At 50.8% G+C, this 21,534-nt stretch overlaps 2 protein-coding genes across 15 annotated transcripts in view; one reads left to right on the top strand and one right to left on the bottom strand.

Moving 5' to 3' along the window:
• The first annotated feature begins 253 nt into the window (after positions 1 to 253).
• Positions 254 to 13,015, top strand: IRF5 (interferon regulatory factor 5). 10 transcript variants are annotated; one of them, XM_030933280.1, is made up of 10 exons: positions 702 to 888; positions 3,827 to 3,939; positions 4,712 to 4,917; positions 8,851 to 9,040; positions 9,505 to 9,569; positions 10,035 to 10,068; positions 10,242 to 10,502; positions 10,696 to 11,088; positions 11,178 to 11,296; positions 11,541 to 13,015. In XM_030933280.1, exons 3-10 carry the CDS (start codon positions 4,723 to 4,725, stop codon positions 11,784 to 11,786), a joined length of 1,503 nt encoding a protein of 500 aa, XP_030789140.1. In that variant the 5' UTR covers positions 702 to 888; positions 3,827 to 3,939; positions 4,712 to 4,722; the 3' UTR covers positions 11,787 to 13,015. The 10 variants fall into 10 exon arrangements, with proteins under 10 accessions (XP_030789141.1, XP_030789134.1, XP_010377055.1 ...); XM_030933275.1 differs by having other exon boundaries at positions 4,556 to 4,917; XM_030933281.1 differs by lacking the exons at positions 702 to 888; positions 3,827 to 3,939 and adding an exon at positions 254 to 477.
• A 4,231-nt stretch (positions 13,016 to 17,246) lies between these two features.
• Positions 17,247 to 21,534, bottom strand: part of TNPO3 (transportin 3) — a 103,370-nt gene continuing 99,082 nt past the window's right edge. For 2 of the 5 annotated variants that reach the window (XM_010378756.2, XM_030933271.1), the window contains 2 exons: positions 20,277 to 20,368; positions 17,247 to 18,447 (listed from right to left, as the gene is read on the bottom strand). In XM_010378756.2, the coding sequence (XP_010377058.1) occupies positions 20,308 to 20,368 (61 nt within the window). In that variant the 3' untranslated portion in view covers positions 17,247 to 18,447; positions 20,277 to 20,307. The remainder of the gene's footprint in view (positions 18,448 to 20,276; positions 20,369 to 21,534) is intronic. The other 3 variants (XM_030933272.1, XM_010378757.2, XM_030933270.1) reach the window with 2 other exon arrangements.

Genomic DNA, 21,534 nt, shown 5'->3' with positions numbered 1-21,534 from the left:
GACAGGCGACCACGCCCGCTGCCCCTGGCATGACTGGAAGGCGACTTAGGAGGGGAGCTGGGGCGAGACAGGTACAGGGGTTGAGGATGAGAAAGGCACAGAGCGACTAGAGGATTCCCGCCTGCAAGCACGTCTGGAAGGGGTGTCTGGATCCTGGGGGCAGCGACTGTGCTCTAGGGGCGACAGCCGCCCTCGCCAGGGGTGCAGGCTGGCGAAAGGAGGGCCTGGGGCTGTGGGTTGGCCACACTGCGCCCTCATTTGTGTGCAGCCCCGGAGGACCAGCGTGGGGAATCACCCCCACCCTCTCCCAGGGCCCAACCGAGCACTGCAGCGGGAGGCACGGGGTTGTCAAATGACAGTTTTACGGTTCCAGATTGCCAAAAGGGCCAGTGGCCAGTCTAGCTCACCACGCCGACTGGCATCTCCCTGGAGGCCCTGGGCCTGGCCCGCGGCTCAGCCTGGATCTGCAGTTGCCAGGTCAGTGCGGGACCCGGAGTGGATTCGCGGGGCGGGGCGGGGCACTGCCCGCGCCCGGAGCTCGGCAGCAGCTGCCCAGGGGCGGGGGCGGCGAGACGCGGAAGTGCCCGGCTGGTTGGCGGACCGGCGGGAGGCGCAGCCTGGGCAGAGCTTAGCTTGGTCCCGCCGCCCTGCCGGTGTTCCTGGGCGCAGCCACGCAGGCGCACCGCAGACAGGTGGGTCCCGTCCGCCGCGCTCTCCTCTCTGCGTCCCCGCCTGGCGCGCCCTGAGGGTGGCGGGAGCGGTGCCGGCTACTGCCCCCAAGTCTAGGCCTAGACTGGGGCCCGCGCCCTCCAGGCACCCGCGGGCGGCGGGATGGGGACTGGAGTAGGGCGGGGTCCGCGTCCAGCTGCGCCTGAGAACCGAGAACGGGTGGGTGCCTACAGCAGGGTGCGCCCCACTGGCCTGGGACTTCCAAGGCGTAGTTTGGGGTGCTGGCGCCCGGGGAGCCCCGTGACCCAGGCGGCGGAGTCGGCACCGCTACGGGGAGGGGGGTGCGCCGGCTCTGCTGTTCTCCCTCTCCCTCGCCACCGCCCAGAATGAGGGCTCCCGGGCACCCCGCTGGAGGCTGGCTTGGGCCACTGAGGAGCGAGGCCCAATCCTTACTTTCGATGCACTCGCCCTCGCTCTTACCGGGCCACCCTCACCCTTTCGGAAAAGAGGTTGAGGTTAAAGCGTTCATCCCTCGAGATCTTCAGGCCAATGGCAGGAACTGCGCAAGAGTTTGGGGGAAGACGGTGTTAGGTAGAGGCTCCGTCTGTCCCTGGGCTTGCGGCGGGAAACGGTAGACTCTGGTCTCCCGAGCAGCGGAGAAGGATGGGGCGCAATAGTTCCTGGGCTGGTTTCTGTAGGTCCTGTCCCAGAACTCAAGAAGGCAACAATGAAGAGGCTAAACGTGGAAAAAAAGTGATGGTTGTCTCCGGACCCCGGGAGGGGCGGGAGCGGGTACCCGGGAGCAGAGGCGGGAGTAGGGGACTTTCCCAGTCTCGCAGCCACTCTGGGCACAGCAGGGCGAGGACGGGGTGCTGCTCCTCCAGCAGCAGGAGGAGAGGTCCAGAGGCCGACCCTGGAGGTGGGGGTGGCTTCGCGGGCTGGCCCAAGGGGTGTGCCCCAGCGGAGCCCGCGAGAGGGGTGGGGGCGGAGGGGAGGGGGGAGCAGGGGCGGAGGACTGGGCTGGGCCTGGGCTCCTCGAGGGCCCAGAATGAAGATAAGTGGCCAGGATCAGAGAGGGCTCGGCTGTATCGATGTAGGAAACTGTAGGCCCTCAGAAGGCCCTCTGGCATGACCTCCCCTTCCTGTCCCCACCCTCAGTAGTTATGGGGCCTGGGGTGCTGGGGCTGAGGGGCTCCAAGAGTCTAGGGAAGCACTGGGAAATCACCCCTTTTTATCTAAAGGCCCTACTTTGGGGTTTCCCCCCTGTACCCTGGTCTTCCCCTACCCTGACCCTGGGAGGAAGCTTCTTCCTGGGCACCTTTTGCCCCAGAGCCTCAGCCTGTCGGACCAGGTGGGCAGCAGGGCCCAGGGTGTGGGAAGCTCACCCGGAGGGGTGGGATTTGGGGTCAGGGCCTGTACAGGGAACCCCTTGTTCTCTCCCTGAGCTGGGTGTGGGTTTGCAAGGAGACATGTGACCCAGACCAACCCTGGGAGCAGCAGGGCTCCTGCTGTCTGGCCACTCTTACTAGGACTTCCTTCCTCCCCTAGTGGCTCCCCGGTGCCCACGAATTGCAGCTCCTGGGTGGTGGGGGCACTGTTTCCTGGCACTCCAGCAGGGTTCTGGGGTGAGCTGTGGGCTCGCCCCACCTCAGCAGGTCCTCTAGAACTGCCCACTGGATGCTTCGCTGCCTCACACACTTGTAGGGGCTTCCTCAGGCCCTCAGCTGTTGGATTTCCCCACTCTCTGGGGCTCAGGTCTGTTGATTTAGGTCTAGGGCTGCATGTATTTCACCCAGAGCCTCCGGAGCCCTACGATGGCAGACCTGTTCTGACACCAAACTTCCAAAGTCATGGGCCTTGATTAGGATGGTCGGAATCAGACCTAGCCCTTTTCTGGGCAGGAGGGAGCTTCTGGGAGGATGGATGCTGCTTGGGTTAGAGCTTGTGTGGACCTGGCTGCAGGCAAAAGCCTTGAGGTTGAGTCCCTTCTGTGGCATGGTGGACAGACCCTTGCTCATCACAGATGGGCTTGTCGCGGGAGCTCCTTCTCCACACCCCTCCCTAAGCTCCCTGTATGGATGCAGCCCTCTGACACTGAGGCCGGAGTTGTCATTTCAAAACCTTGCTCTGTATTAAACAGCCATGTTGGGCAGGGCCTGACTGCTGGACTGACAGCAGGGAGCAGGCAGCTGGACCCTCTGATCTCCCCAGTGGCACCAGCACCTCATGGCCTCAGCCCAGGGGGTCACCAGGGAAGCTCTCCCCGATTCTGCAGACAGAGCTTCCTCTGTCCACCCTCACTCGGCCAGAATTGTGTGCTGCTGGTGACTGGCACCCCTCTATTCTAGGGTCAAGGCCTTTCAGGAATCTACAAATATAAATATGGGTGGGTGCACACCCATGCTACAAACCACACTAAATGCACAAAGACTGCCTGCAGGTTTGGGGTGTGGGGATCAGCTCTGGGTGGGAGGTTGGAAATTTGGTCTAGGGGACCCACTCGGCTCCCTCTCTCAGCCCACAGTGAGTCTGGTTTCTGAGTTGTCCCGGTCCAGCCACTTTCGTTTCCCCTGGGGCTGGGTAGAGGCTGGGGCAGAAAGCGGAACTGAGCCCCCATGTTCTGAGGTCGGGGCAGGGCTGGAGCATTCTGAACACCTCCCCGTCCCAGCCCCTGGGCCAGGCAAGGCCAGCCGGCCTTATGTCTCCTGGGTTGGTGGCAGCCGAGCTGGGCTCTGAGGGAGGCCTACAATGTGAGACACTAGCAGCTCAGAGGCAGCACGAGGCAGGTGCAAACCCAAAAGGTACTGGGCAGGGAATTTCAGGGGAAACTGAGACTCCATGCTGCAAGGCCCAAGCAGGCCCAGAAAGACAGAGGGAGTTCAGCTCGAACCTTTGCTCCTTACTTGCTGAGCGACACATTCACTTCTGAGGGGCTGTGCTCTATAATGGCCCAGTCCTTTCTGTCTTCCACACAGGGGTCTCCAGTGAAGGGCCAAGGGCATGGGTAAGGGGAGGAGAGAGGCAGAGGAGGGGCTCAGGACTGTGAAGAGTTTCCGGTTCTGGGCTGGAGAGGGAGTTTGGCATGTGGAGGGGAGGAGGCTGGGGCTCGTGCCCCTGGGTAGGTAATGGTTAGAGCTGTGGCTTCTGTTTCCTGCAGACTTCCTAACAGGCTCCGGCAGGCGTTAGGGCCTTTCTAAGTGCTACACCAATGCATGTCCAGTGGGAGGAGAAGGGGGAGGACCAAGAATCTAGACGAACGGCCCTAGAGAGGTAACATCTAAGTTTGGTGGCCGCTGTCGTTGGAGGTGGTTGAGTTGGTTGATGGGATTTATCTAAAGACGTTGAGGTTGGGGAACTTCCTCCTGGAGGGAAACTGAGGAAGAAAGGTAGCTCTGAGAGTTGGGTGCAGAAACCCACCCTCCATTCACATGTTCTGCTTTCCTCTGAGGGCAGGTGTCCTGGAGAGCTCGAGATGAGATTCTTGTTGAGGGCATCTCCGGAGGGGACTCTCAGGGGACAGGGGGTGAGAAAACTTGGGCAGAGGAGAATTGAACCAGGGGTGTGGACTGAGCAGGAGGTTGCCTTCAGCCTGATCCCACGGAGCACTCGCTGCCCCAAGTAGCCCAGCTTTAGACAAGATAGCCAGGCTTTTGTCTCTTGTGTCAGGCAGTCTGGCTGTGGGCTGCCCCCTAAGAGCGAGGGGTGGGCCTAACCTGTGGGGTGAGTAGTGAAAGGCAGTTCTCTGGCCAACGGGCTGCTCGCTACTGTTAGCAGTTGGAGAATGGATGCCTCCGCCCAGTAAAGGGCATCTGGGGCTGTGCCCGCAGCATTCACTAACTCGTAACTCTCTTTCCCTTCACCCAAACACAAAATTCCATGACACTAGACAAGAAAGTTGATGCTTGGAAAAGACAATTGGCCTTAAATACCTAGATGGACTGGAGAGACCATCCCTTGTGACCCACAGCTGGACCTCTGAGCACCCTGTTGCCATCCACCTGCGTACTCCCTGCTGAGGCTGCCCTCTGGCTTTCTCCTGCAGACCCCTCTGCCATGAACCAGTCCATCCCAGGGGCTCCCACCCCGCCCCGCCGCGTGCGGCTGAAGCCCTGGCTGGTGGCCCAGGTGAACAGCTGCCAGTACCCAGGGCTTCAATGGGTCAACGGGGAAAAGAAATTATTCTATATCCCCTGGAGGCATGCCACGAGGCATGGTCCCAGCCAGGACGGAGATAACACCATCTTCAAGGTAAGCCCTGGCGAGGAGGTTGGTTGGACCTCCAGAGCACCCTGTCCCCAGAAGAGGATCGCATATAACACACACAGGCAGCTCCTCAAGACTGGCCACCCACCCAGCTACCATGCTGCCGCTGATGCCAGGCCTGGACTACGGGGATGCAGACGTAGCCACAGGGCACACCTTTTTCCTTTTTTTTGAGATGGAGTCTTGCTCTGTAGCCCAGGCTGGAGTGCAGTGGCACGATCTCAGCTCACTGCAACCTCTGCCTCCTGGGTTCAAGTGATTCTCCTGTTCTCCTGCCTCAGCCTCCTGAGTAGCTGGGATTACAGGCATGAGCCGCTGCGCCCGGCCTAGGGCACACCTTTTCTCACCTTCACCCTAGAGCAATGTGGGAACTGAGGGTCCCCAGAAGGCCTTCCCATAATTTGTCCTACTCACCCTTTGCTCTTGTCTCACTACTATTTACTCATGAGGACTTGTTCAGTGCACACATATGCTAAAGGAAGCCAACAATCACCCATCATCTTTCTTTTTCTTTTCTTTTTTTTTTTTTTTTTTGAGATGAAGTCTCGTTTTGTTGCCCAGGCTGAAGTGCAGTGGCACGATCTCGGCTCACTGCAAGCTCTGCCTCCCGGGTTCCTGCCATTCTCCTGCCTCAGCCTCCTGAGTAGTTGGGACTACAGGCGCCCGCCACCACACCTGGCTAATTTTTTTGTATTTTTAGTAGAGATGGGGTTTCACCATGTTATCCAGGATGGTCTCGATCTCCTGACCTCGTGATCTGCCCGCCTCAGCCTCCCAAAGTGCTGGGATTACAGGCGTGAGCCACCGCGCCTGGCCCACCCATCATCTTTCTAAAAATTTTATTTTTAAATTAATATACCCCCATAAATATATGGAGTACACAGTGATGATTTGATAAGTACAGTGATCAGATCAGGTACTTAGCATATCTATAATCTCAAACATTTGTCATTTCTTTGTGTTGGGAACAAACTGTTTTTAATATAAGATTCAGATACATCAGTCAATCTTTTAATTTTTTAATTTTCTAATTTTTTTTAGAGGCAGGGCCTAACTCTGTTGACCAGCTCCATTTTTTTTTTTTTTTTTTTTTTTTTTGAGACAGGGTCTCACTCTGTCACCTAGGCTGGAGTGCAGTGGCGTGATCTTGGCTCACTGCAGCCTCTACCTCCCAGGCTCAGGTGAGTCTCCCATCTCAGCCTCCTGAGTAGCTGGGATTACAGGTGCCTGCCACCACACCTGGCTAATTTTTTGTACTTTTAGTAGAGACTTTGCCATGTTGCCCAGGCTGGTCTCTAACTCCTGGACTCAAGCAGTCCGCCCACCTCAGCCTCCCAGAGTGCTGGGATTACAGGTGTGAGCCACTGTGCCTGGCCCAATCTTTTTTTTTAACTAACATATTACAACTGTACATATATACTCCCCCCTACTTTTTTTTTTTTTTTTTTAGAGATGAGGTGTTGCTCTGTTGCCTAGTGTTGCACCACTGGTGAGCAGTGGTGCAGTCATAGCTCACTACAACCTCCAACTCAGCTCAGGTGATCCTCCAGTCTCAGCTCCCTGAGTAGCTGTGACTACAGTTGCATGCCACCATGCCCAGTTAATTTTTTTTTTTTTTTGAGATGGAGTCTTGCTCTGTCACCCTGGCTGCAGTGGCGCAATCTCAGCTCACTGCAACCTCTGCCACCTGGGTTCAAGCCATTCTCCTGCCTCAGCCTCCCAAGTAGCTAGGATTACAGGTGCCCGCCACCTTAAAACCCCCATTGTCATGCAAGCTGTCTTAATGTTTCCCTTTTTTTCAACCTCAATTATGAACTTTTTTTTCCGTCTTTTTGGTAAAGACAGGGTTTCACCATCTTGGCCAGGCTGGTCTTGAACTCCTGACCTCGTGATCCACCTGCCTCGGCAAAGTGCTGGGATTACAGGCGTGAGCCACTGTGCCCAGCCTAATTTTTTGATTTTGATTTTTGTAAAGATGAGTTCTCACTTTGTTGCCCAAGCTGGTCTCAAGCTCGGAGGCTCAAGTGATCCTCCCACCTCAGCCTCCTGAGTAGCTGGTATTACAGGCGCAAGCCACTGTGCTCTCTCCAGTAATCTTAATGCTAGGACATGCCTAGCATAACAGTTTTTGCTTACATTTTTAGTTTTTTTGCATGTGTATGTATATAGAATGCAAAATTGGAATCAAGTGATATATCTTGATTTGTAACCTGGATTTTTTTCACCCTATATCAGGATCAGCTTTCCTTTCCAACATACGTCCACATCACTTTTCGTGACTGTAGAATTTATTTGCTCACTGGGTCTGGGTTTTTGGATACTTGAGGTTGCTTTTAAAACCTGAACTTAAAACCCCCATTGTCATGCAGGCTGTCTTAATGTTTCCCTTTTTTTCAACCTCAATTATTTTGAGGGTTGATTTCCTAGACTTAAAAATTGCTGGGTCAAAGGCAATGCTTATTTTTTAAAACTTTGGATACATATTTTCTTAGTTTTTGGACTTGATCCTTACCTTTCCAAAATTCTTTTGCTAATCCATTTTTTATTTTTGTATAGGTAATACAGTCACAAAATTCAACATTAAAAGGCATAGAATGGTTTAGAGCAAAAAGTCTCCCTCCTTCCCTGGCTCACCACCACCCACTCCCCTCCCTAACCTTTCCCTAGAGACAGCCGTGTTATCATTTTCTTGTTTAGCCTTCCTGAGAGATTTTTATGCACATATAAGCAAATATGCACTATCCTTTCCTCTACTTTTCATAAGAAATGCTAGATATCTGCATTTTTTCTATACTTCATACTTCTTGATGATTGCTACATGTCAGTATGTAAGCAGTTTCCTGCTTTTTCTTTTTTTGTGCTGCCCAGTATTTCATTCAATGGGTTGGCCATAATTTCACCAGCCCCTCATTGATGGATGTTGCATTGGGTATTTTCAGTCATCTTTTACACACAGTGCTGCTGCAAATAACCTTGTTTGTGCAATATTTTGTGTGAATGCTTCTATGATATTTAGGATGAATTCCTAGAAATCAAAGAGTTGGGTTAAAGGGTAGAAATAAACATTGGTAGTCCTCACCTCGCCTAATTGCCATTCAAAATAATACCAGCAGCTCCAGTGTCTCAAGCCTGTCCTATGTGCAGGCATAGCTCTGAGTCATCAGAGCTATGGACATCAACCCCCCAACTTTTTTTTTTTTTTTTTTTTTTTTTTTTTTTTTTTTTTTTTTTTGAGATAGGGTATCACTCTGTTGCCCAGGCTGGGGTGCAGAGCATGATTGATCATGGCTCACTGCAGCCTCGAACTCCCTGGCTCAAGCAATCCTCCCACCTCAGCCTCCTGAGTAGCTGGGACCACAGGCACCCACCACTATGCCCAGCTAATTTTTTGTAGAGACAGGAGTCTTGTTATGTTGCCTAGGCTGGTCTCCAACTCCTGGGCTCAAGCTATGAGGATACAGGTGTGAGCCACTGTGCCCAGTTGACATCAACCCCTTGAGTCTTTACTGCCACTCCATGAGATGGGCACTGTGAGGAGACCAAGACAAAGGGAGGCAGTGACGTGGCCTGGCACACAGCTGGCAGGGGGCACATTCCAGATTCAAACCCAGCCTGGCTCCAGAGTGCTCACCCTTATCCCTCACGCTGTCCTCCTTAGAGATCACACTGATTCACCCTCCCAGGATCAGGGACTACAGATGCATCTCATAGCCCCTAGATTTCATGGAGCTTGCTGGCAGCCTTAGGGCTGGGGCAGGACTGTGGCAGACTCCCACGTTGTAAACCAGGTCTGGGGCTCAGCGAGGCTCAGCTTGTGGCCGAAGTTCTCCCCACACAGTGGAGTCTCCTATGGAACAGTAGGCAGACTGGGGTTGTGGTGGAGACGAGGTTCTCTGTGGTGGCTGTCTCTTCCTCCAGGCCTGGGCCAAGGAGACTGGGAAATACACTGAAGGCGTGGATGAAGCTGATCCGGCCAAGTGGAAGGCCAACCTGCGCTGTGCCCTTAACAAGAGCCGGGACTTCCGCCTCTTCTACGATGGGCCCCGAGACATGCCACCTCAGCCCTACAAGATCTACGAGGTCTGCTCCAATGGCCCTGCTCCCACAGGTATCAGGCCTAGCCTTCTGTGGGCCACCTGGGAGGCTGTGCAATGTCCTGGCCCCCAGTCAGAGCTCTTGGGTGCAGGCAGGCCCAGGGCCCCTCTAGTGGGCAGTGGTCCAGGACACGATGCGGGGGCTCCTGCTAGGTCATGACACCCAGGGCTCCCAGGAGAGGCTGGGATGGGTCACTGGCAGATTAGGAATGGCTTGGCGTGCAGTCAGGGACCTGGGTGCTTCTTCCTTACCACTGCGCTCGTTTTGGCTTCTGGCTCCAGCCTAGGTCTCATGGCCCATGGAGCTGGGGAGGTCTTTCCCAATCCTGGTGGCTGTGCTCTCCACCTCGCCCTGTGTTGGGGCAGCTTTGGGGAGGGCAGAAGCTGCACAGGAGCTACAGGCAGCCTCTCAGGGGATCTTGCTTCTCCTCTGATGCTGACTCCCTTACTGTCCTGCTTTTCTCTCCCTGCTGTGCAGACTCCCAGCCCCCTGAGGATTACTCTTATGGCCCAGGAGAGGAGGAGGAGGAGGAAGAGGAAGAGGTGAGTGTGGGACGAGGAGGCAGGTGGAGCCCTGGATGGGCTCTGTGCTGTCCCCATTGGCCTTAGGTTTCTGCAGCCCCGCTCCCCTGGAGCCCCGTGGCCCTCTCAATGGCTCTTCTCCTTGTTTCTTCTCCTGGAATTCTGAATGATAGGAGCACAGTCCCCACCTGCTCCTTCCCGGGGCGTTGTCGTTACCCCGCATGTGTGACCCACACAGCAGTTGGGGCTTGGTAGGTCTGACTCCCCGTGGAAGGCAAATGAGGAAAGTGAGGCACAGGGCTTTTCTGACCTGCCTGGGATGGACAAGCTGGGACTGGAGGCAGGGTCTCTTGCCTGAGCTAAGCTGAGGCTAGGGCAGTTGCCTCGTGGTTCTTGCATGTTACTTCCCCAGCCCCAGGTCAGTGGAATGACTTGTCCTCCCTTCTCTCCCATCTCTTCCCTCCCTTGCCGGTGGTGTCCCTTCAGCTGCAGAGGATGTTGCCAAGCCTGAGCCTCACAGGTGGGGCCGGGAGGTGGTGGTTGGGGGTCTAGTATACAGAGAAGCTACAGGTACCATAGGTACCTGGGAGGGGGCTAATGGGAGGCTGGGGTGGCCCAGGGCTGGGAGTAGGTGGGCCCGGGAGACAGTTCTTGGAGGTGGCACTGACAGCCGTCCACATGCACTCTCTGTAGATGCAGTGCAGTCTGGCCCCCACATGGCACCCTATTCTTTACTCAAAGACGATGTCAAGTGGCCGCCCACTCTGCAGCCGCCCGTGGTGCTGGGTCCGCCTGCTCCAGACCCCAGACCCCTGGCTCCTCCCCCTGGCAACCCTGCTGGCTTCAGGGAGCTTTTCCCTGAGGTCCTGGAGCCTGGGCCCCTGGCTGCCAGCCTGCCCCCTGCAAGCGAACAGCTCCTGCCTGACTTGCTGATCAGCCCCCATATGCTGCCTCGTAAGGACCCGCGGCTGGGCACGGGGAAGCAGTGCTGGGGGATTGGGGTAGGATTGGCAAGGAGGGTGGAGGGTGCTGCAGCTCCTTGGGAGGGGAAAGTGGGAGAGCTGATGGGGCTGGGCCTGGACACTGGGCTGCAGAACGGGGAGGCACGGGGCTCAAGGACGGGATGGGCCTGCCTTCTGCCCCACAGTGACTGACCTGGAGATCAAGTTTCAGTACCGGGGGCGGCCACCCCGGGCCCTCACCATCAGCAACCCCCACGGCTGCCGGCTCTTCTACAGCCAGCTGGAGGCCACCCAGGAGCAGGTGGAACTCTTTGGCCCCATAAGCCTGGAGCAAGTGCGCTTCCCCAGCCCTGAGGACATCCCCAGTGACAAGCAGCGCTTCTACACGAACCAGCTGCTGGATGTCCTGGACCGCGGGCTCATCCTCCAGTTACAGGGCCAGGACCTGTATGCCATCCGCCTGTGTCAGTGCAAGGTGTTCTGGAGTGGGCCTTGTGCCTCGGTCCATGACTCATGCCCCAACCCCATCCAGCGGGAGGTCAAGACCAAGCTCTTCAGCCTGGAGCATTTTCTCAATGGTGAGGGCCCGAAGCCGTGGTCCTCCTGGCCACCTCTTGCCCAGGGGTGTGGTTCCAGCCTCTGACTAGGGACCTTGATTTTGATGCAGAGCTCATCCTGTTCCAGAAGGGCCAGACCAACACCCCACCACCCTTCGAGATCTTCTTCTGCTTCGGGGAAGAATGGCCTGACCGCAAACCCCGAGAGAAGAAGCTCATTACTGTACAGGTACGTCTCCTCTGCCCCAAAGTCGGCCTTGGCTTGAAAACTGGAGAATCCTGGGGCCAGGCCCTTGCCCCAGGCTGGAGGCTCAGGGCTCCCTGAGCAGCATGAACTTGGCTGCCAGAGACCATCAAGGCTCCGGGCCAGAGAATGCAGTCTATTACTCACCCCTGATGGCCGCCCTCATGCACAGCTGGATCTGGCAGCCCTGTCATGGGTCTCCCTGTCTCATCTTCTCTTTGCCTCCCAGGTAGTGCCTGTAGCAGCTCGATTGCTGCTGGAGATGTTCTCAGGGGAGCTATCTTGGTCAGCTGATAGTATCCGGCTACAGATCTCAAACCCAGACCTCAAAGACCACATGGTGGAGCAGTTCAAGGAGCTCCATCACATCTGGCAGTCCCAGCAGCGGTTGCAGCCTGTGGCCCAGGCCCCTCCTGGGGCAGGCCTCGGTGCTGGCCAGGGGCCCTGGCCTATGCACCCAGCTGGCATGCAGTAACAAGGCTGCAGATGGTGACTGGCCCTGGCTTCCTGGGTGGCTGTGTGGACTGATGTGGAAGTGTGACAGCCCTACTGAGCACCTGGCTGGCTGCAGGGTCCTACCTCTGGGTTTCCTGGAAGTGGATGTGGGCCAAGAAGAAGAGGGAGAAAGGCCCGAGCCCCTGCCTTCCCAGGCCTATCTCTCCTTGTCTCAATTGTTTCTGGTCTGGTCAGCCTGGCTCTCGAGAAACTTGGCCATGAGCAGGGAAGGAACTCCCCCAACCCTGGTGCCTAGTTGTATAGGAGGAATTGCCTAAGAGTGGCCCACTCTTGTGATTGCCCCATTTCCTTTGGCAGAAAAAGCCAGAGTGTTGTGGGCCAAGTCCCCCGCACAGGGCCTCTGCAGGGCATGGCCCTGATTTCCCTGGTTTGAGCCTCACTTCCTCATCTCCCTCTCCTCTGAGATAATATGAGTGAGCACTTAGGTATCACATCAGATGCTCAAGGCTGGCAGCTACCCCCCTTCTTGAGAGCCCAAGAACTTGGAGTAGAAAGAATTTTAATGTATTTTTGGATTAATAAATGTTAAAAACAGACTCAGCTCTTTCTTTCCTTTTTCTACTACCAGTTGCTCCCATGCTGCTCCACCAGGCCCTGGTTCGGATGCCCGCTGGCCCACTCCCCAAGCACCTGCCCCCAGCTTGCAACCATTGGCACTGGGAGGGCCTGGATTCTGGGCTGATGAGTCAGTTGGGCCTTCATAAACACTCACCTGGCTGGCTTTCCTTTCCAGGAGGAAGTTGGCTGAAGCAAGGGTGTGTATTTTTAAATGTGTGCACAATCTGGAAAACTGTCAGAATCAGTTTTCCCATAAGAAATGGTGAAAAAGGGCAGGCCAGCATTGCAGCTGCATTTGGGACCATTCAAATCTGTCACTCTATCGTGTACATTCCTGTGCTATTAAATGTATCAGGGCAATGCATGCAAATCATCCTGATATATTTAATATATTTATTATATTGTCCCCCGAGGTGGGGGCAGAGTTCTCACTCTCAGTCCCCTCAGAGCTAGTTGCTAAAGAACCTGGCACCTACCCCCTCTCATTTCCTCTGTGTCATCTCTGCACACTCCAGCCCCCTTTCTGCCTTCAGTCATTGAGTGGAAGCTGCCCCAGGCCCTTATCAGGTGCAGATGCCCCATCTTGATGCCCAGCCATCATAACTGTGAGCCAAATAAACCTTTTTCTGTGTAAATAACCCAGAAAGGTCTTCGTTTACAGCAACACAAAATGGATTAAACCCCCACAAATGTTCAAGGACACCTGGCCCCACAGCCTCATCCACAGAATATATTATCACTGTTTGGATTTTTGTCAACCTGACAGGTGAGATATTATCTCAGTGCCACTTCTCGTTATCAGCAAGGCCGAGTAGCTTTTCACATGGTTAAGTGACCCATACAGATTTTTTTAAATAAACAATTTTAGAATGGTTTTAGATTTATGGAAAAGTTCCTAATACAGTTCCCATGGACCCACAGTTTCTCCTATTGTTAACATCTTACATTACTATGGCACACTTGTGACAATAATGAAACCATGTGGACAATTACTATGAACTCAACTTCTTTATTTGGATTTCATGAGTTTTTCGGATATCCTTTTTCGGTTCCAGGATCCTATCCAAGGTGTCACATTACATTCACTTGTCATGTCTCCTTAGACTCCTCTGGTCTATGACAGTTTCTTAGACTTTTCTTGTTTTTGGTCTTGATGGTTTTGAGGAATACCGGCCACTTTTTAAAGCGTGTCCCCCAGTTTGGGCTTATCTGATGTATTTCTCTTTGTTTTTAGAGATAGGGTCTTTGCTCTGTTGCCCAGGCTGGAGTGCCATGGCGCAACCTTGAACTCCTGGGCTCAGATGATCCTCCCACATAGCTGGGGCTACAGGTGCACACCACCACACCTGGCTTTTTTTTTTTTTTAGAGACCTCGTCTCAATATATTGCCCAGGCTGGTCTCAAACTCCGGGCCTCAAGTGATCTTCCCACTGTGGCCTCCCAAACAGCTGAAATTACAGGTATGAACCACTGTGTCCCACCTGTTTCTCATGGTTTTTGTATGGAAGACCACAGAGGTGAAGCATCATTCCCACTACATCATGTCAAGGGTGCGTACTATTAACCTGATTTATTACTGTTTCTGACTGAGGTAGTGATAGGTTCCTCTACCATAAAGTTACTCTTCATCCTCCCCGATGTTCTATATGTACACAGGTACAGTGATTTTAGAATTGTTCACCTGCATCCTCTTAAACTTCACCAACTAGAGTACAGTGATTACGTAGCGCTCCTTTTGTCTGTACTCTTAGTTTTCAATCATTTACAAAGGTGTGCACCTCTTTTCCGCACAGGCCTGTGCAGTTCTATTCCATCTTGAAATTTTCAATGTTTTGAGATTAGGAGATGGGAGATGTCACATACCTGGTTTCCAGCTTCTTCCAAAACACTGGCAAATACGAAAACACCTGTCACACATTCCTTAAAGGCAATAATCAGCTGGAACTCTGGGTGGGGAATATTCTCCCAGTTCAATATGGTCCTCTCCTGGCCTGCTTCCTTTCACTGCTCTCCGTGTCCCTAAGGGCATTTGAGTTTGCAACTCTTGATGAATGGTGGAGCAGGGAGACTGAGTGTAGACGAACTGGGGAGGCTTGGAAGGGCCAGGTGCCCCTCGCGACCAGAGTGGGCTGACTTCCCCAGTACTGCTAGCAGTTGAGTAACTGCCAACAATCTTCCCTGAATTTCTATTTATTGGTTTCTTAAAAATAAAATGAAAACAACAATAAAAAACCTGTCACTTATAGATCTCTGTGTTGTAGTAGCCAGTTGTGGATGAGCATTACCCAGAAGTGATGGATGTAACAAACTCCAGAGGTAAGAGCAGGCCACTGTGGTACAATTCACTGCTCTGAAGCCAGGCTAGGGCTCCCCTTGGTAGTAGCTTTTGACTGCTCTGGTGGCCTGTGCTGGAGCTTACGTTGGAACCCACAGGACCTTGATGCCCACAGCCCTGGGGATGAACGCAGCCCTTTAGCCCCAGCAGTTTCTCTCCCTTCTTTCAAGCTCCTTGTCCCCACCAAGTTCATCCTTATAACCAACTAAATATACCCTTTTAAGACTCTCAGATTTTCTTTGACATAAAGAACCTACCCGGGCTGGGTGCAGTGGCTCACCCCTTAGTCCCAGCACTTTGGGAGGCCGAGGTAGGCGGATCACAAGGTCAGGAGTTCGAGACCAGCCTGGCCAACATGGTGAAACCCCATCTCTACTAAAAATACAAATATTAGCTGGGTGTGGTGTTGGGTGCCCGTAATCCTAGTTGCTCGGGAGGCTGAGGCAGGAGAATCGCTTGACCCCAGGAGGCAGAGGTTGTAGTGAGCTGAGATGCCGCCATTGCACTCCAGCCTGGGTGACACGGCAAGACTCCATCTCAAAAAAAAAAAAAAAAAAAAAAAAGAAAAGAAAAAACCTACCCTTTTCAGTCTCTGTAGAGTAGAAGATATCAATGGCTTTTCCCATTTTTGCTGAAGGAGCATTCTTGGAAGGCAATATTCTCATTTGCTGGTAATCTATCCCAAAGAATCAGGCACATCTGGTTGCAAAATCTTGAACCTTTAAGGTCTCTTGGTTGTGGCTTTCATCTGATGATTCACTTAAATCAGGGCCACACAAGGTAGACATTTACATAAACTCATGAATGTTGATGCCATTCAAAAGCACAATTTCCTTTATGTCTTAGGCATGCATTCTCCAGTTACTGTTCTTTGTAACAATTCCCTTCAGATACATAAGGATTACAAGTTACTGTGTTTTAGTACAGTCTTGCTGGAAATAGCCCCAATGGATGATCTGTGTTCCACATAATCTTGACCAACATTTCATGGCTAATCCTATCATGGGAAGACAATTCTGTGGGGAGATGACTTAGGCAAGTTCAGATGCAGTTAGCTGACCTGCCCACGTGGACGGGAGATACTCATCCTATTTCTACTAGACAATGCCATGCAGAAACACAGCATCTCCATTAGGTGAGCTGATCCTGAACAGTTCCTTTTTAAATTAAAATCTAGATGGGCATCCTTGCTCTGCCAAAAGCTTCAGAGCAGCCCTTTCAAATAATCTGTAAGGCTTAAGTAAGCAGTGAGGTTCTGACACTATTAATAACACAGGGCTGTTTGCAAAGCTACAGTTTTAGATATGCTTTCCACAGGATGTTTTTCAGTGGCTTGGGAGGGTTGCATTAAGTCTTCCACACGTTTTTTTCAGTTCCCCACATAACTGCCTGTGAAAACAGCCAAATTCCTTAAACAGAGCAACTGGTTATTTCAAGGACCTATGGTTGGACAACACTTAAAGGTTTTATTATTTAGCTAGAGCCTGAGAGGGATGGCTGGGGCAATGTGCTGATCCTTGGAATCTGATTATCACTCTAGACACTCAAGTTTTTTTCTCTCCTTCTATTATTGCCTCTTTAGAGATGAAAACCCTGTGTACCACTGATGTTATGCTGGAAGATTTGTTTCACCACTTCCTATTGTTCTGTAGCTTGAGGATTTATGCCCAGGTGTGAAAAAGTTGAAGTGACAGGCAAAGAAAAGGCAGAGAAGTGTCAGTATATCAACAACACTGCCAGATGTATCACATTAGAATACAGCTCCGCCGTTATTAGCTCAAAGCCCCACTGCCATAACAGACTGTTATGATTCCATTTATTAAAAACTCAGGAAAATGCAAACTAATCTACAGTGACAGAAAACCAGTGGTTACGTGGAAATGGGGATGGATGGGAAGAGGCAGGAAGGAGGGATTACCTAGGGGTTCTAGGAAACTTTTGGCAATAAAGAGTATGTTCACTACCACCCAGGAGGCGGAGCTTGCAGTGAGCCGAGATTGCGCCACTGCACTCCAGCCTGGGTGACAGAGCAAGACTCTGTCTCAAAAAAAAAAAAAAAGTGTGTTCACTACCCTGTGATAAGTTTCATGGATGTATCTTATGTCAAAGCTTATCAAAGTGTATCCCTTAAACACATGCAGATTATGTTAATGATACTTCAATAAAGTTTTTTTTTTTTTAAAGATCAATAAATCTGTAGGCCAGGAAACTGTCTACTTGTGTGGCCACAATAGAAAAACCATACCACACTGTTTGACTTGAAAAAGTAACCCAACTCCCTTTCCCACGGAGCTACACGAAAGGGTAAAATGTAAGCGTCACGAGTTGTGATGTGAATTAGGAGAATAAAAGGTGCAGAATGAGTCACTTCCCTGATGTCTGAAGGGTCTGTGGCATCAGGGCAGGGCCTGCCCTTTCAACTCTATCCCCCGACGTCTATCAGGTACCAAAGGCTGATCCCATAGCTAGTCTAGCTGAACCGTTTCTGAGCTACAAGGCAGTGAATGAAAGTAAAAACAAAGAAACACTGGTTAAATTTTAAAAATTTATTCTTTTTCTTTTGTTGCTGTTGATTTGTTCTTGAGATGGCTACAACACCAGACAGAACAGTGCCCTCATATCTGATGGCTGTGCAGGGCTGCACTCCTTTGAAACATTAAGATCTGTTTTGGGCTTCCCTCTTTGGCCTCACCCTCCCCTTGAAATCAAGTCATTTCCACACTTTTTAGTAAAATACTAAATGACACATCATCCCTTGTTAGCCCTGTAAACATTTTTTCTCCACACACCCTCCCTCTTTGTTTTTTCTCTCATGTCTGTGGGTGAATAATTCACTAAGAAAAAGACCTTAAAAAACAAAAACTTACACATTTATATCCTGTACCCCCCACCCCATCCCAGTTTTGGCTCTTCTCTCCAAGGCAGACAACAACCTGATGTGGATTGGAAGTGGACTGAAATATGATTATGGATGTATGGTTCAGATATCCATAAATTCTGACCCTGGCAGGTCCTGAGCATCACCAATGTGACCACAATAGAAAGCAGAACAGGCTCCTTGCTTACTCCTCCTTGTCTAAACAACTCTAAAGGTGGGAAGAAACACCTGGGGAAGGTAGAAGAAATTTCTACTCATTTGCATTTAAAAGGAGGGGAGAGAGAAAGAGAAGGAAGGGGAGAAGAGGAAACAGAGGACAAAACAATAGAAAACCTGAACAAATGACCCTGACCCTCTTCTTCCAATTGCAGCTATTTAATTCACGTGAATCCCCACATTATCCCTAAGTAAATATTTTGTTTCACAGAAAGCCTGTCTTTTTGTTTTTCCATGTGCACGTGCGCACTGGCGCTTGTGCGTGTATGTGTGTGCGTGCATGTGTCACTTGCTACCAGGTGAATGTTTCAGTTCTGGTTTCTGTTTAGTTTTCCTTTTTTTTCTTTTTTCTTTACTTAAAATTATTTTTCCTTTTAGAAAGTTCACCAGGAAACCAGCTCCCCTCCCACCACGCTGGGCAGGCCACAGCCATCTTTTTAAAAACCGCGCTGATTTTCCCTCACACCCCCAAACAGGAACTCCTCAGGATGGCCTCAGAAGGCTGGAGTCTCTCCCTGTCTGGCGGGACACCCTGGTGGCGGTGAAGGCCCCTCTGCCACAACGGAGGTTTCTGATTGTGGGACACAGTCTGGTTTTTGTTTTCTTCCTGTCTTCTAATTAAAAAAGACATTCCTGACAAAAGAGATAAGATAGTCAATAACTGCACCAGAAAACAGAGCATTTAGTAAAATCAACCTTAAGGCAGAGGTTTCTATATTTCCTCAGGTACCTCATTCTGAAGTTTGCCATAGGAACTTAGAAAAAAATAAATAAATAAAAGTCTGGAGTTTTAACTCGTGGGTTCAAGGGAGCTACTGCATTAATGAGACACCATCTGCAGTGTGCTTCCAATGCTGAGTGTGCTGTGGAAACAAGGGATGACGTGTCAGGAGGGCAAAGAGCCAACAGGTCCAGGTCTCCCATTCAAAGCAACCAGGGAAGCTCCACCTCAGTCATGCTAAATCCCACAGGCTTCATGTCGATTTTATTTTGAAACAAGGCTTTGCCTACCAACCAGTTAAAAACAAAACAAAACACCAATTTAGATGCTATCGAAAGGATACTGTATTAAGTGGAGTGGTTCAAAGTGAGGACTCTGGTACCAGAATATCTATCTACATGTGAACTCTGGCTCCACCAATAACTGTCAGGCAAATTGTTAAAACATTGTTGAACCTCAATTTCCTCATCTGTAAAGTAGGAAAAATAGTAACAAATCCAGAAAAGCAGATGAGGATTATCTAATACATCTAAAGCATTTAAAACAGTGCCCTGACACACAGTAAGGGCACAATAAAAGTTAACCATGAACACCGACAGCTGTCCATGAGCAACCTTATGAGGTGTATCAATGTCAGCTAACCCAGACGCCACCCAAAACCTGGAGATCCCAAATGATATTATTACTCATTAAAACAATCAAAGTTGAGAAATGATTTTGGGTGTGGCAAGGCACTGCTGAACATCACCTTTACCTACGAATGCATTTATCACAGAAACTACCAGTGAGTGCTACATTCATGAAGAATTGCCTCCTGGGAGAAGAAACTTGCCTTGAGACATCAAAGAGCGGGCTTAAAGGAGAGTTGCTTTTCTTCTCTCCGTCAAGAAATTGGCATCCAAATTCTACTACCCACTCCTTTCTGCTAAGCTTCTTGCTTTGCTTCAGAATCAGGAGACGGAAAGCACGTGGAGAAAAGTGCTCACTGGGAGCCAAAGATGCTCCTCCTTTCCTGTAAGGGCCAAGCATCCCTAACCTGAATAGCCAAAGCCAGAATTCTTCAACAGCTGACACTTGTTGAACGCTGATATGACCCTCAAGGGAATGCGCATTGATGCATTTTGGATTTTTGGATTAGGAATGCCCAACTGGTATGCATTCTGCAAATATTCCAAAATCCCAAAAAATCAAAAATCTGAAAAACACTTCTGAAAGTGTCTTTTCCTCCGAAATCCCAAGCATTTCAGATAAGGGATATTCAGCTCGTACCTCCTGCCCTGGTCAAAACCAGGCACTTCAGCATTCAGGTCATAAAAGTGATAAGAATAAGCTCTCTGCTTATTACATCTGGAGGGTCAGTTTTAGGAGACTGGCAACACATATAACAGTCTACTTGAGGTTGTTTTTGCCAAAGTAGCCAGGTTAAAAATACTTGTTTGTTGCCATGTACACTTACCATCTTAAAAGTGTCTGTAAGGGGAAGGGGGAAGAAAATTTTTCAATGCACTTTGCAACAGTTACTTTTTTATGGAGTTAAAAATGGTCCCCCAAAGACACTGACTATTATCTGGCTGCCCAGGCCCAGGAAAATCTGGGTCCCGTATATTCCACCACAGTTAAACTGCTGAGTCCTTCCCTGACTCCAGCTATAAGACCGGTCCCATGATAGGCATTAAAACCTATGCCCATTCCCAGGCATCCCCGACAGTCCGGAGAAAAGCTGGGAACTATGTATCCTCACCTGGGTGACAGGCACAGTGCAGAAGTGTGAGCTATCGAAACAACCTGGTGAAGTCTCGCAAGGCCCAGCAAACTTGCTTACATTCCTCAGCACTAGAAAAGAAAAGGTAGGTTGGTCCTTGACTGAGGAGAAAAGACAGAATATGCTGAAAAACCACCGCAACATTGGGGCACACTGAGAACTGTCCCAACTCTGCTAGGAGCTCTCTCCATCGTTTCCTGAGTGACCCTGGCTTCAGATCTTTCTGTAATTCAGGGCAAAAATTAACTATTATATATGAGAAAAGTTATAAGCTTGGTGGTCTTCAAAGAGTGGACTCTGGACACAAACTGCCCGAGTTTGAATCTTGGCTCCACTGTGCCCTTGAACAAGTCACCAATCTTTGTCTCAGTTTCCTCATCTATTAATATTATCTACTTCATAACACTGTTTAGAGGATTAAAATCATCCATATACAGAGTGCTTATGATAATAGAGCAGTGAACAAAATAGTATTCAATACATGTAGGCTGCTACAACAACACTTGGTTGCTAAGGCTCTCATAAGTTTCCTCATTCTCTTCCAAAGATAGATTTTGTTTACAAAGGCTGGTCTAGCAACTAAGTCTCCATCAGTCATTGATTTTCTAGTTGAACAGGCTGCTCAGGATTTCCTCCTGTGGGAGGAGGAGGGAGAGAGGAAAGAGTTAAAACATGTAGAAAGAGAGATGAAGCAGGAGATGCCTATGTGATATGAATAGCCCAATATTCATCTGACCCTGTTTTTTCAAAAGCCCCCCAACCTCCCTTTGTCCAAAACTGTCACCAAGAAACCAGCTGATGCCAGGTTCATTCTTCTGTATCTGTCTTCGTAACAGTTTTTGCTAAATGAACATGAGGCTAAGCTAAAGCAGTGGAAAAGGAAGCACCTCTTTTTTTGTTTTTGCGATGGAGTCTTGTTCTTGTCGTCCAGGCTGGAGTGCAATGGCACAATCTCAGCTCACTGCAACTTTCGCCTCCCAGGTTTAAGCAATTCTCCTGCCTCAGCCTCCCCAGTAGCTGCGATCACAGATCCCCACCACCCCGCCCGGCTAATTTTTTATATTTTTAGTAGAGATGTGGTTTCGCCATGTTGGCCAGGCTGGTCTCGAACTCCTGACCTTGTGATTTGCCCGCCTCGGCCTCCCGAAGTGCTGGGATTACAGGCATGAGCCACCGCGCCCAGCCAAGAAGCAATTCTTAATAAAGTGCTTGCCTTCCTGTGGCCCTCTCCCTGGCT

The sequence above is a fragment of the Rhinopithecus roxellana genome, chromosome 6 (assembly GCF_007565055.1).
Source record: "Rhinopithecus roxellana isolate Shanxi Qingling chromosome 6, ASM756505v1, whole genome shotgun sequence".
Taxonomy (NCBI): Eukaryota; Metazoa; Chordata; class Mammalia; order Primates; family Cercopithecidae; genus Rhinopithecus; species Rhinopithecus roxellana.
This window is presented reverse-complemented; position numbering and strand designations above follow the sequence as displayed.

Coding starts and splice junctions, on each gene's coding strand:
- IRF5 (XM_030933273.1), top strand. CDS start 3,368: ATGTCTCCTGGGTTGGTGGCAGCCGAGCTGGGCTCTGAGGGAGGCCTA. Junction 9,041..9,504: donor CAATGGCCCTGCTCCCACAG/GTATCAGGCCTA, acceptor CCTGCTGTGCAG/ACTCCCAGCCCCCTGAGGAT. Junction 9,570..10,034: donor AGGAGGAGGAAGAGGAAGAG/GTGAGTGTGGGA, acceptor GTGTCCCTTCAG/CTGCAGAGGATGTTGCCAAG.